The sequence below is a fragment of the Macaca thibetana genome, chromosome 13, assembly GCF_024542745.1.
Source record: "Macaca thibetana thibetana isolate TM-01 chromosome 13, ASM2454274v1, whole genome shotgun sequence".
NCBI classification, from domain to species: Eukaryota; Metazoa; Chordata; class Mammalia; order Primates; family Cercopithecidae; genus Macaca; species Macaca thibetana.
This window is the reverse complement of record NC_065590.1, coordinates 78,337,667-78,351,879: the sequence shown is the minus strand read 5'-3', so window position 1 is coordinate 78,351,879 and position 14,213 is coordinate 78,337,667. Positions and strand designations below refer to the sequence as shown.

The 14,213-nt window shown below is 39.7% G+C and overlaps 1 protein-coding gene across 1 annotated transcript in view; it reads left to right on the top strand.

Moving 5' to 3' along the window:
• The window catches only part of WDR43 (WD repeat domain 43), a 254,939-nt gene that overhangs the window by 200,075 nt on the left and 40,651 nt on the right, over window positions 1-14,213 (top strand). The window contains exons 3-4 of the mRNA XM_050753988.1: window positions 6,479-6,616; window positions 11,542-11,663. Of these exons, the coding sequence (XP_050609945.1) occupies window positions 6,479-6,616; window positions 11,542-11,663 (260 nt within the window). The remainder of the gene's footprint in view (window positions 1-6,478; window positions 6,617-11,541; window positions 11,664-14,213) is intronic.

Genomic DNA, 14,213 nt, shown 5'->3' with positions numbered 1-14,213 from the left:
ATGGAAAACTGCCGAGTTAGGCAAAGCTTTTCATTGTTAGGGACCCGTGTCAGGTAAATGCCATTCACAGTTGAGTCACTCAGCTCCATCTCTCTAACTCAGCACGCACGTGGTTATTGCATTCATAGAGTAGCCAAACGGAATCACTGCAAATTGATTTGGAAGCATCAGGTATCCTGAGGTGTGTGGTGTGAGCTGTTTCAGTATGGAGAACTGCAAAAGCTCGTATTTAGGATAGATCTTACTCTCTTTGACGACCTGGGAAACCTGCTAAATTTTTGGGTTGGGAGAAGGGATACATCTAAGTTGCTATACTTTGGATATGTTCAGATATTTTTCAAATTTTACACTACGTTTTCATAGTTTATTCTGTTGATTCATAAAGTAAACCTATTAGGGCTTATAAGTCAAACACAAAACTTAAAAAAATAAGTTTTTATTGTTAAAATTACAGTGCTCTGCTTATCTTTTATTTTCAAAGTTTTCTGTGTTTGTATTTTAACAGTCCTGCAAAATGATAGTAATACTAATGCTGAGAGAAATACGGAGCAGTGGTTAGGTAGGTGCATGGACCCGAGCTAGCTATACTGTCTATATTTGATTCCAGCCTCTGCTTCATAGTGGTAATTGCGCCTCTGGTTCCTCATTTGTAAAATGAGGATAATAATACCTACTTCATAGAGTGGTTGTGGAGATTAATATATTTAATAATGCAGAGAACACTTAGAATAGTTCTTGACGGGTAAGTGCTTTAAGTGTTAAGTATTATTAATGTCTGATATTTGTATGGTTAGTCCTGAAATGTTGATAAGGAAGGAACTTTCTACCTTGTTTGGGGGGAAGAAACAAACTCTGGGAAACTAAGCAACTTGAATAAAGTAAAAAATGGAACCAGGATTAAAACTCAGGTCCTTGAGAGCCCAGTTCTTGGTTATCTGCAAAAAATAGTTAATATTAGGTTGGAAAAAATGTCACCCACTTTGCTTTTTTCTTGACTTTCAGTTGCATTGTATGCCCAAGAGAAGTTTCCTAACCTCATATTAAAAGTCATAATTTTGGAATATGTGCAACACTATGGTAAATTAGAAAAATAACTGGATTTGAGTTCATAACCAAGACTCAAAACTTGTTTTGTATTGAGCAAGTTGTTTTAATTTTGAGGACCTCATTGACAAATGAGAGTTGAGCTACATTAAACAAATTTTTTTTTTTAGATTTCAGCGTCGAATGACTTGACCCAAGCCTTAATAACCAATAAAGGAGTGTGGCCTCTAGAGTCAAGGTGCCCCGAACTCCTGGTCCAGTGCCCTAATTTTGTTACTCTTCGGTCTTGAGTCACAGAACTGAGAGAGCTGGAAGGAATGTAGAGACATTCCCTACTTTGAGGGTGTGTCCTCTTGGAGCATCAGTTTGACTTAAAAACCAAGGAGAGGCAGTTTTCTTGTATTAAAATAAACTTGCACATATATTATGGTATAAAATTAAAAAGTCGTATGTCTTATCTTAGAAAAAAAGGCACATGTTAAGGTGCTCTCATCTTACTAAACCCTTTCTTTTATTTTACATCTTTGAGGCTTAGTGTATGAGGCATGAAAAGGGTATACTCTGAACCCACTTTCCAGCATTTTGTTAAGGTCCTGGTATATATATGATGGCGTGTAGTACTCTCAAATTTGAAAGAGAAGTAACATCATCCACCTTTTAGGATCCTCAGGATCAAATTAGGCAGTGTATGTGACTGGTGTAGCATGGCCTAGCATGTAATAAGTGGCTTAATGTTATTATTGAATGAATCTGGACTCATTTTACCATTTAATATGGCATTTAATATGGTAAATCAGTTTGTAAGAAAAGTAGTCTACCTTTGGTTTAGTAATTGTCAGTTTGCTACCCAAAGACAAAGTGTGGTGATGATAACTCATCAATGGAGAAAGATAGATAGTGTTGGGTTTCTTGGGTAATGGGTTAAGTTTGTGGTTCACGAGTGTTTAGAAAATTAGATTCTCACCTCTTGTTGGTCACAGAATGATTACAGTACTTTACATTCATGCCACAATAGTTTTTAGAGGGTTTTCATATGTTATGTAGCTGAGCACTCCATTTGGTCTTTGGAGCCAGGGGTAAGAGGACCTTTAATGAGGACAAGAAAATAGGAAAGTGCAAAAATACAAGTGGATGGACTCTATCTAGATGGATACTATTTTTAAGAGTTCCTCAAGTTTATGTGTGTAAACTGAGGCAGAAATGTTAATTATATTCTCTACCAAAGCCACACAGTACAGTGGCTCAGCCAACTAGGAACCGATGCTGCTATTTGTCTTCAAACTTTTGAAAGTTTTCCAACTTTTCTGCTTTTCCTTCTCTAACAGACCTGTCTGCTATTGGCTGTCGTAGTAAATGTGTTTATACTGCTTTGCTGTCACTGCAATTAGGATGACCCTGTACAGCTTAGTACTTGTTGAATGAAGCACATGGCATTTCAGACATTGGACAGGATAGCTGAGCTGGGTGTCTGCATTACCATCCCTTAGAGATGTAAGACAGTTCACATGTCTGTCTTGAGGTCTTGCTAACAGTTAAACTTCCTAAGAAGTAAAGGTTGCAGATAGATCTGATTGGCAGAAATAGAAGTTTCTATGTATTAGGACTTAATTGATTTGTTATAAATGCTGTATGTGATTTTATGTAAAAACTTACACACATACAGTGGCAGTGAGGTAGATCAAGAAACTTACATGCAGTGGCAGTGAGGTAGACGAAGAAATGGATTAGGAGACTAATTGCAGAATGAAACTTGAAACTTGGCATACTTTTTGGTGTCTAGAGTTCAGTATTTTTCAGAGCAGATTTTGATCCATTAGTGAAGTGTGTAATAAATTTAGTGGATTGTAACATTAAAAAAAAAAAAGAATTGAAAGTATCAGTACTGCTAGCCATGGGAAACTTCTCTGTGAAACTTGTTTCTATACATGTATTTTTATGAGAGTGTAGTGACTCTGCATGTAAAACTCCTTTCTCTGGGATCTCAGTCTAAAAAGTCATTACTTTAATTACTGTACAAATTCAGACTTCTCATAACCTGAATGTGCTTTTTTTCTGTCTTCATCCCATCTGTACAACTCCTTGCTTTTATAAATCATGCACATGCGCCATTCAGATTCTCCCTCAGCCTTATTGTTTCTGGATCAAATGCTGATAATGGATCAAATGCTGATAAGCTTTTCTTGTAAGACAGGTTTCAGTATTATTCATTGCTTAACTCAGTCTCTTCATGGTGGAAAAGACGCCTTAGTCTGAGAAATCACCTCCTTGGGATATTCACTCCTGGTGCCTTCAGGAATTGAGATTTTCCAGTTACAAATATATGAACTAAATTTTTTATCTTACCTTTTTGTTACTTTACATATTTATCTGTATAATCTGTGCTGGGCACTTAAGAGGAAGCACAACTGACTGACTAAGGTGTAAAAGAAGAAATACGCTTCTTATTTGCCTTGTCTAATGCAGGGTATGACGTGTGTCTTAAGGGAAAGAAATTTCCGTGGAGGAGGTGGTATTTGAGGTGCGCCTTAAAACATGGATAGGATTTTTAACTAATGAAAATTGACGTGAGTAGGAAAGGTCCCCTCCCAAGTGAAGGGAAAAGCAAAAGCAAAATGGGAAAATGTGTGTATAGGGAGTGTTAATGTAAGGGCGGAATTGGAGATAAGACTGGAGAAGGTGGGTTGAAGGCAAATTGTGGATGCTTTTGAATGCCATAGAACTGTTCATATTGATTTATTCTCTGGAGAGTCATTGAAGTTTTTTGATTACAGGAATAACATGTTTAGATAGTAAATGCGAACAGAAGTTTGTGATCTATAATCAGCACTAAACTCTTGGTTTCAAAAATGTTTAGTATGGGTAATACTTGGAATATTAGTTTTCATTAAAATGTACATTGATTATATACACTTCTGGTCTGATTGATGTGTTACCTTTTTAGGTATGCTCATCCTGCTGAATAAAGACTATCCAACCTGAAAAATAAATGAGTCGTGAGTTCTTTGAGTTTAATAAACTGGAGTATTATTTAGGTTGAGACCAGTGATCCTCAAAGTTGGTCATAAATCTTGTAGATATTCTTTCTGCCTGCCCCTGCTTGCTTGTACCAAAAAATACAGAGATTTGCAGATGCAGAAATTAAGGCTTTGACTATGTTATGTTTGACATAGGCTATGTAAATTTCTAAAATTTTTTTGTGCTTTTTAATGGAAATTCAAATTGTCTATAAAGCATATGCATATTTGGGCTTATCTTTGTTTCACACATTGAGAAACTTCCATTTAGATAGTTTTGATTTGGAAAAACCAAGAGTAGAAGAAAGATTTCCTGGAATCTTTTTTTGTTTTGTTTTGTTTGAGATAGAGTCTCTTGTTGCTCAGGCTGGAATGCAGTGTAAGGATCTTGGCTCACTGCAACCTCTGCCTCCCGGGTTCAAGCAATTCTCTGCCTCCCAAGTAGCTGGGATTACTGGCGCCCACCACCACTCCCAGCTAATTTTTTTAGTATTTTTAGTAGAGACGGGGTTTCACCATTTTGGCCAGGCTGGTCTTGAACTCCTGACTTCGTGATCCACTTGCCTCAGCCTCCCAAAGGAGTGAGCCACCGTGCTCAGCCTTCTTGAAGTCTTTTAAAAAAGATGAATCTTTTCCTGCTGAGATGGTACTAGGTTGATGTACTTCCACCCACTTTCCTTGCCTGAAATAGGTGTTTGTATTTATAACCTTATACAGAAATTATATTTGCCCCTGAAATCATTGAAAGGTAGTTTTAGAAATTCATGTAACTGAAGCCGGTACCTAGAACACTGCTAAAGCTGAGGTTTCAATGTTTCAACAAATTAAATGAGACCATCAGACTTCTTGTTCTTTGGCTTTTAATTGTAACTTCTCTTTTGTGTTTATTAATACATTTCTAAGGACTTGCAAGATGTATATTATTTTTCCTGTAAGTAGAAGGTTATCTTTTTTTGTTAGACTGCATTTTGTTAATCTAAGTGTGTCCAATGAGTCAAATTCTTTAAATGTAACATCCCTCTAGGATAACTAAAAGAAAAAAATGGGAAGTGCTTTTTATTTTTATTTTTATTTTTATTTTTTTTGAGACCGAGTGTTGCTCTGTCTCCCAGGCTGGAGTGCAGTGGTGCAATCTTGGCTCACTGCAAGCTCCGCCTCCTGGGTTCATGCCATTCTCCTGCCTCAGCCTCCCGAGTAGCTGGGACTACAGGCGCCCGCCACCACGCCCAGCTAATTTTTTGTATTTTTAGTAGAGACAGGGTTTCACCGTGTTAGCCAGGATGGTCTCCATCTCCTGATCTCATGATCTGCTCGCCTCGGCCTTCCAAAGTGCTGGGATTACAGACATGAGCCACCGTGCCCGGCTGGGAAGTGCTTTTTAACTCTGTTCCCTGATACTCTTTATGCACTAGTAACGTTGTGGTTGTCATTGGTTGTTTTTGAATTAAGACAGATTTTTACGTGTCTTGGGCTGTGTGTGTGCCCATGCATGCTGTAGAGCTAAGATCCTACACTATTAAGAAGAAGATGTTCTCTTTTCTATGGCATTGGCTTGTTTTACAGTGAAAGAATGGATTTCTCAGAACTTTATGCTAAAAACATATAGGCTGGTGAGCTGTAATTTAAAAAAACACGGAAGAGAACTTCTGAAATCATAATAGATATTCAGCATTATAAACTGATGTAGTGCTTTTAAGTTAGAGTCATTGTCTTTTTGTTGGGTAGACATGAGCTGTTAGCATCACTTTTGAAATAAAAGAAGTCTTGTGGCATTTGCCACTTGAGTGAGACTTATGTCTCTGAAGTCATTGAATCACCGAGCCAGCCCTTGACCAGTCACTGGGGCAACCTCTTTTGTGTGTGCTCTGAGCTGCCCTGCTAGTTAAAGCTATTTGTTGACTCAAATTGAAGTTAATGCATGTTTATAAAGGTAAAAACTTTTGAGTCCCTTTTCTCGACAACTAAGCTAGAATTTGTGGAAAAATTAGGAGGGGAAAAGGAGAGTTGGCTGCTGAGGTATGGACTTACAGATTCAGAGAGTTTTGGGTATGAATCTCTTTGGTTGGGGAGTGAAGGCTTCGCTTGGATTGGACCTGTCAGGAGGGGTGGTCTGTTTCTGAGACGTGGAAGCACCATTGAGGCTTCTTGGACCTGTTAGGAGAGTACCAAGAACACACCAGGTTTTCCTATTTGCTGTCTTTTTTCCGTAGGGGTGGGAGACGGGGGACAGAGAATTATGAATTTCTCTTCCCATTGGAGGGATTTCTTTTTAAAGTAGTGAGAAGTAAATCACCCAATAGCTTCTGTCTTCCTGCTTTTTAAAATGTCTTTTGTTGGCTGGTGGGCATTTGTATTTGTTCATTAATGATGTTTTAGTGTTTGAAATACTAAATAAAAACATTGTTTTTCTTGTTTTCCAGGAAAGTCCCCAGAGGAAAAAAAGGAAATCAGAAGCTGTAGGAACGAGTAACCAGACTGACTTATTGGCTCTTGGCACAGCAGTTGGTAGCATTTTATTATACAGCACAGTAAAAGGAGAATTACACAGTAAATTAATAGTAAGTGTGTATATATTTTATTTAAAAGTGATGTGACAGGGAAGCTGATTACTAGAGATTATTAAAAAACACTTCAAGGTATGTGATGGATCTGTGCTGTGGGGACAGTTTAAGTAGCTGAATAGTAATATTTGATAAAAGCTGTAATAGTTAACAGCAGTCCTTAATTATGGGTCAGAGGATGAAGACTTCTTGACTAGGTTTAAAATAAGGAAGGGTTACAGGAACTCTAAGGAATCATAGATAGCAACTGTGGGAAGCAGCTCCCCAACTCTTGACCTAGGGGAATAAAGGAGGCAGTTGGAGTTACTGCTGACACTGAGATCTTTTAGGGGCAGGTGTTGTGCTGCTGTTGCTGTCTCTTGAGGAGTGGCCCCATGGGCATGGGATCCAGACCTCAAACTGAGAAGGAGGCTCCAGGTGCCTGGTGCTAGTGTCTCTGACGGAGGTGATGAGACTGGTTCTCCTAGGGTTGGAAAAATTGCATATTGGGTTCAGCTGCTGCTGTTGGGCATTACCACTGTTGGGGTGATGCAAATAAAGAGACAGGAAGGACAAATCCCTTTTGTCTCCATCCTTGTCTCCCTCTAGCAGTTCCTATTGGCAGAGCCTATGGATCCAGCTGGGAAATCAGAAATCAGGTTTGCTGAGTCCCAGCATCACAGCAGAATATAAAGGGCGGGTTTGGCATTGGAAGACAGTAACTGAACTGGCCTAGTTGGTTCAGACAATATCTATTGCAGTGTGTTTTTGTTCGCTGGACTTCTGTATATAGGAGTGTTTTAAGTTTTTTGTTTTAAGTAACATTTATCTATAGAAAATTTTTAACTACATAAAGTTGAAAAGGAAAAAAATTTATACCTAAGTCTCTCACTGAGAGATCTTCTTAATAATTTGTGTATTTCTTTGCTTTATACATACATTAAAAAAAATATGGTTGGCCATCTGTTCATATAGTTTGTATCCTGATTTTTTTCATTAGGTTACAACATAACTATCTTTTATATTTGTCAAGAACTGGTTGTAGAGATTTTTAATGCCAGCCTAAAATCCCATTAAGTGGAATAGTCCATTATGTTACTTAACTTGTTGACCATTTAGGGGTTTCCAAATTTTTAAATTGTTGTAAAACAATGAATTTTTTTTTTCTTACATGGATTCATAGAATTACTAACCGAAAATTAGTGAGCCAAAGGGATGCTATATATGTAGTATAAAAATACTTTCTGGAATAATTTTTACTAATTTATGCTCAATATCAGTGATAGGAGATAAGTACTTTATCTCAGCAGTATCATTATTCATACTGAATAGCCCATTAAAACAGCAACCATGACAACAAAGAAACAGATAATTTGGTAGATGAACATTTTAATCTGATTTTAAGTTTGCATTTAGGAATGTATTTTTTTTATTGAATATTACAAAAATAATACTCAACTATAAATGAATTTTAAAGCATTCAGAGATCCATCTCAAGAAGGCATCCTTCCCTATATTCTTCCCCACTCCAAGTTGAGTGTGGTCCTCAGGTGAGCTCGTACATCTACTATAGGTAGGAGGCTGTCCTTTAATTTGATAGGTTTTTTGTGGTCAGCAGGTACCTAGCATCTTGTGCAGTGTGGTAGCGCTCAGCTGCTGTGGCTGCTGGAGCTTAGAAGACTTATTTTTTAAAGACAGAGTCTCACTCTGTCGCCCAGGCTAGAGTACAGTGGTGCGATCTCAGCTCACTGCAACTTCTGCCTCCTGGGTTCAAGCGATTTTCATGCCTCAGCCTCCTGAGTAGGTGGGATTACAGACATGTACCACCACTGCCGGCTAATTTTTGTGTTTTTAGTAGAGATGGGGTTTTGTCATGTTGGCCGTGCTGGTCTTGAACTCCTGGCCTCATGTGATCTGCCTGCCTTGGCCTCCCAAAGTGCTGGGGTTACAGGCATGAGCCTCTGTACCCAGCCTAGAACTTCTTTTTATATCATTTCAGTACCTTACAAGATTGTAAATACATCTTTGACAGGGATGAATTTATCAAAAAGGAGTCAAGAGGGTCAGGGTGAGGGGTGCTGGGATGGTATGGTAAAGTGGAAAGGGACCAGGCTTTGGAGCTAGCCTGTCCTGAGGTTGAATCCTACTCGTTGTGTGTTCATGTGTGAATAATTTAACTTCTCATTCCACTTAATACCCATTCCTTAAGTGGGTATTAACAACCTACCTTGCATGATTTTATGAAGACTTAGATGTAATAATATATTGAAAGTGTCCGGCTTGTAAGTGGTATTTAGTAAATATTTGTTGAATGAGTAAGTGAACAAGTGAGTGAACACATTGCTAAATTGCTTTCCAAAAGGGTATGCTAGTTGACACTGCCGCTGGCAGTAGTATTATGTAACCTCACCAGCATGGGCATCATAAGGCTAAACACATTGCTACAGGAACAGACTAAAAATGCCACTTTGTTTTGGTTTGTATTTCTTTGATTACTAACAAGGTTGAATACTTTGGTATATTTTCTAACTGAATTCTTTCTATGGAACGTATCTGTTCATGTCTTTTAGTTATTTGCGTGTGTATAAGAATTAGTTCTTTGAGTACACAGCTGATAGGAAGGAAAGTAACTGAATGTAACATTTTAAAATGTTTTTCTTTTGAAGTGGTAACAATGTTATTTGGAAGTAGCTTTAGTAATTTTGAGTAATCACTTTTATTCTTAGCTATGTACATAGTGATGTTTCATTGTATATGTATTTACTTTATTCCTGCAAGATTTTAATACATAAAGCTAAAAATGGTATAAAAGTAAAGTAACTGTAGGAGAGATGTCACAAGGTAGCATGTGACTATTTGTCAGATGAGTTACAGCAGTCTTGGGAAGGCCTGGAGGAGAAGGGTTTTCATTTGGACCTTCTGGGATAGGTAAGATTTGGATAGAGAAGGGTGGAGAATCCTTTCAAGGGGAAAGGAAGTTGGGGAGATGGCAAGAGCGAATGCAGAGAGACCGGAATGTAAAAGATTGACTTGGCACAGAGTAAACTAATTTAGAGGAGAGGCATACTAGGGGGTAATGGATAATGGATAAATGTGACTTTAGGTAGAAAGAATGAAATGCCTGCAGTGTGGGTGATATAGTACCTCATTCTGCTAAGCGAGTTAGTCCTGGAATGTTTGTGAGATGAGAAACATGAATGAGCTCTTCTCAGTTAGTTTCTATTCCTATGTGCCTCTTAGTGAGTGGGCATCTTGCTGTGCTGTAAATGTGTAAGTATTGTTTCTATGCTATGGCCCCATAGTACAAGTAAGCATTTAGTGTTTACTGGAAGTAACAGTGACTTTTGTTTTGAGACATAGCTTTGGTACTTTTTTTATAGGAGATTTTTAAAGAATATTTTTGAGTACACTTGATTTTTACCTTAAATGTGGACTTGGGGTGTGAAAGTAGTTTATTTATATATTTATTTTATTATTATTATTATTTTTGAGACGGAGTCTCGCTCTGTCACCCAGGCTGGAGTGCAGTGGCCGGATCTCAGCTCACTGCAAGCTCCGCCTCCCGGGTTCATGCCATTCTCCTGCCTCAGCCTCCCGAGTAGCTGGGACTACAGGCGCCCACCACCTCGCCCGGCTAGTTTTTTGTATTTTTTAGTAGAGATGGGGTTTCACCGTGTTAGCCAGGATGGTCTCGATCTCCTGACCTCATGATCTGCCCGCCTCCCAAATCCGCCTCATGATCCGCCTCCCAAAGTGCTGGGATTACAGGCTTGAGCCACCACGCCTGGCCAGTTTATTTATTTTTAAACAGAGGAGAAGGAAAGTTAACATTTTGGAGTTCTAGCTGTGTATCTCTTTTTTTTTTTTTTTGGATATGGAGTTTCGCTGTTGTCACCCAGGCTGGAGGCAATGGCGCGATCTTGGCTCACTGCAACCTCTGCCTCCCGGGTTCAAGTGATTCTCCTGCCTCAGCCTCTCAGGTAGCTGGGATTACAGGCATGCGCTACCATACCCAGCTAATTTTGTTTTTTTTTTTTTTTTTAGTAGAGACGGGAGTTTCACCATGTTGGTCAGGCTGGTCTTGAACGCCTGACCTCAGGTGATCCACCTGCCTCAGCCTCCCAAAGTGCTGGGATTACAAGTGTGAGCCCCACCACACCTGAACTGTTTATCTCATTTTTGATATTGGAAAACTAAAATGGATAAAGGTTAAAGCTTTTAGTTAAGGCCTAACATTTTAGTTAATTATTTGGTAATGACTCTAGGGTTCATATTATCATAACATATAAGACAAGTTTTATTTTCTTCTTGAATTTTTTTTTTTTTGTATACCATAAATATCTTCATTTTTATTTGTCAGTTAAAAAAAAGAGCCGGGCACAGTGGCTCACGCCTGTAATCCCAGCACTTTGGGAGGCCGAGGCAGGCGGATCACAAGGTCAGGAGATCGAGACCATGGTGAAACCCCGTCTCTACTAAAAATACAAAAAATTAGCAGGGTGCGGTGGCGGGCGCCTGTAGTCCCAGCTACTCAGGAGGCTGAGGCAGGAGAATGGCGTGAACCTGGGAGGCGGAGCTTGCAGTGAGTGGAGATGGCGCCACTGCACTCCAGCCTGGGGGACAGAGCGAGACTCCGTCTCAAAAAAAAAAAAAAAAAAAAGAGTTGACTCCTACCTCTACAGATTATTAACTGCATCTCTAACATGGTTGCCTCTATTTGCCTTTCACATCCTCTGCCAGTGACTGGCCTCAGATCACCAGTGGAACCTTTTAAAAAAATACACGATTGGCTCTATCTAGTTCTACCGATCTAAAATATCCACGTATGGGCCAGGAGCACTGGCTTATGCCTGTAATCCCAGCATCTTGGGAGGGTGAGGAAGGAGGATCACTTGAGCCCAGGAGTTTGAGACCAGCCTTAAATTTTTGTTTTTAATCTACAGAGTGGTGGACATGACAACAGAGTCAACTGCATACAGTGGCATCAAGACAGTGGCTGTTTATATAGTTGTTCAGATGATAAGCATATTGTGGAATGGAACGTACAGGCATGCAAAGTAAAGTGGTGAGTAACATTCATGGTATCAGGAGATGCAGTAGAGGTGGATAAATGCTGGACTTATGGGGAATGCAGACATTAATAAGGTTATAGGTTCCATTTTCAAAGAACCTTTAATCAAATCGAGCATGCAAGATTTTAATACATAAAATACTAAAATACATACAATACGTAAAAGCTAAAAATGGTACAAAAGTAAAGCAACTGTATGAGAGATGTCACAAGGTAGCATGTGACTGTTTGTCAGATGAGTACAGTAGTGATGGGAAGGCCTGGAGGAGGAGAAGGGATTTCAGTTGAACCTTCTAGGATAGGTAAGATTTAGATAGAGGAGGATGGGATAATCCTTTCAAGGGTGGAGAACGGAAGTTGGGGAGATGGCAAGAGCAAATGCAGGGAGACAGGAATGTAAAAGATTGACTTGGCACAGAGCAAAGTAATTCAGAGGAGGGACATACTAGGGGATAATGGATGGTAGATGGTATGGGTGAAAGTGTCCTAAGAGCCTGGCTCTGTGTCGTAGATAAAGGTCATAGACAATTGATTATAGTTCAACCACCTGATCCTGAGGTTGGCTGCGTAGGAGATGCTTAGTAAATGTGGGCTGTTGAATACAGTTCCACCTACTGTGTAGTTGAGGACCCTCATGAGGAAAATGATGCCCATGGTCCTGCAGCTGCCAGAGAAGATCCTGCTCTTTTGAGTTCTGGTATAGTTGGGGTTTTAGATTCTGTCTGGTATGCAAGAGAGAGCCACTGGCCGAGTGCAGTGGCTCACACCTGTAATCCCAGCACTTTGGGAGGCCAAGGTGGGAGGATTTCTTGAGACAAGACTGAACAACATAGAACCACCTCTTTACAAAAAAAAACACAACAACAAACCAGTTGGGTGTGGCGGTATACATGGCCTGTGACCCCAGATACGATGGAGTCTGAGGTGGGAGGATTGCTTGAGCCTGGGAGGTTGAGTCTGTAGTGAACCATGATTGTGCCACTGCACTCCAGCCTGGGTAACAGAGCAAGACGCTGTCTCAAAAAAAAAAAAAGGGTGGGCTTGGTGGCTCACGCCTGTGATCCCAGCACTTTGGGGGACCGAGGCGGGCAGATCACGAGGTCAGGAAATCAAGACCATCCTGGCTAACACGGTGAAACCCCGTCTCTACTAAAAAGACAAAATTAGCTGGGCATGGTGGCGGGCATCTGCAGTCCCAGCTACTCAGGAGCCTGAGGCAGGAGAATGGCGTGAACCCGGGAGGCGGAGGTTGCAGTGAGCCGAGATTGCGCCGCTGCACTCCAGCCTGGGCGACACAGCGAGACTCCATCTCAAAAAAAAAAAAAAAAAAAAAAAAAAAAGCCACTGCTGGTCAGTGTCTGTGGGATAGTATTCAGAGTAATGCTTTAGGAAAAAGTAATCTGTCAGCAATGTGTACAATTTAGGGAAAGGAGCTAGTTAAAGTCAGAGAAGGCGGATAGATTGTTACTGTAATCCGGTTATAGGATGGTAAGTGTGGGAAGTTAAAATGGGAATGATCGCAATCATTGAGTTGATGTGGAGGAGGGATACTGAGTTTAGTTTTCAACTTTGCTAACTAGGCAAGTAAACCAGTTTAGAGGGAGGACGTACTGGGGGGTAATGCATGGTAGAGGATAGAAATTATGGTTAGAAGAGATAAATGGTTTTGGGGTTTTTAGACAAGTTGGCTTTGAAATAACACTTTGTGAAAGATAAGACCCAGCAGACAGGGTGGTGATAGAGGCTTAGAATTTAAGTGGGGGTTTGGGATTGGAGATGCAGGTGAGTAAATCATCTCCCTGATGGCTCAGTGAGTATTTGTGCTTCATTTTCATTTACTTGTAGCAGATGTAGTAATTTCTATGTTAGTAACCTGTTAGAAATGCCTGCAGAGATTCTGATCCAGTAGGTCTGGGATAGGGCCTGTGTTACTGTATTCTGGATGAGAGGTCACAAAGATAGGTCCTTCACATAGGGACTAGTAATGTTCAAGGAGCCGTTCAACACATTGTGTGCTTTATTGTACGTAATCATAAGCCTGTAAGGTGGACTCTAGCCCCACTTTGCTGTTTTGAAGTAGGTTAAACAAGAGCCTGACCTCTCATACACTAAACTGTGTTGTCTCATAATTTCATTATGTTTCCAGCTTCATCCTTAGCATTCTTATGCTGCTGTTACTTGATTTTGTTTTCTGTTCTAGACGCTATGTATTGATTTTCTGTTGTAGAAGATGAGGATTTAGCTCTTACCTTCTTTTCCCCCTCTCAATTCTCTCAATATTGTCGTATCATAGTGTTTGATAAGCAGTATTTGTTTACGTTATGGACTAGTTAAATATTGTTACAGCTGAGCCTTAGACTTTCCTATGTTTAATATTTTTTGTACAAAATTTTGCTTTTCTTGGGGTTTATAATTGCTTTGGTTTAATTTCATTTTATTAGTTACTAGGTCATTTTCTATTTAGTGGTATAAATCTTCTCAGTTGTTTCTAGACACATCACTCAGTCAGTTTTATTCATTTCTTGGAAGACTTCTTTGTCTTGT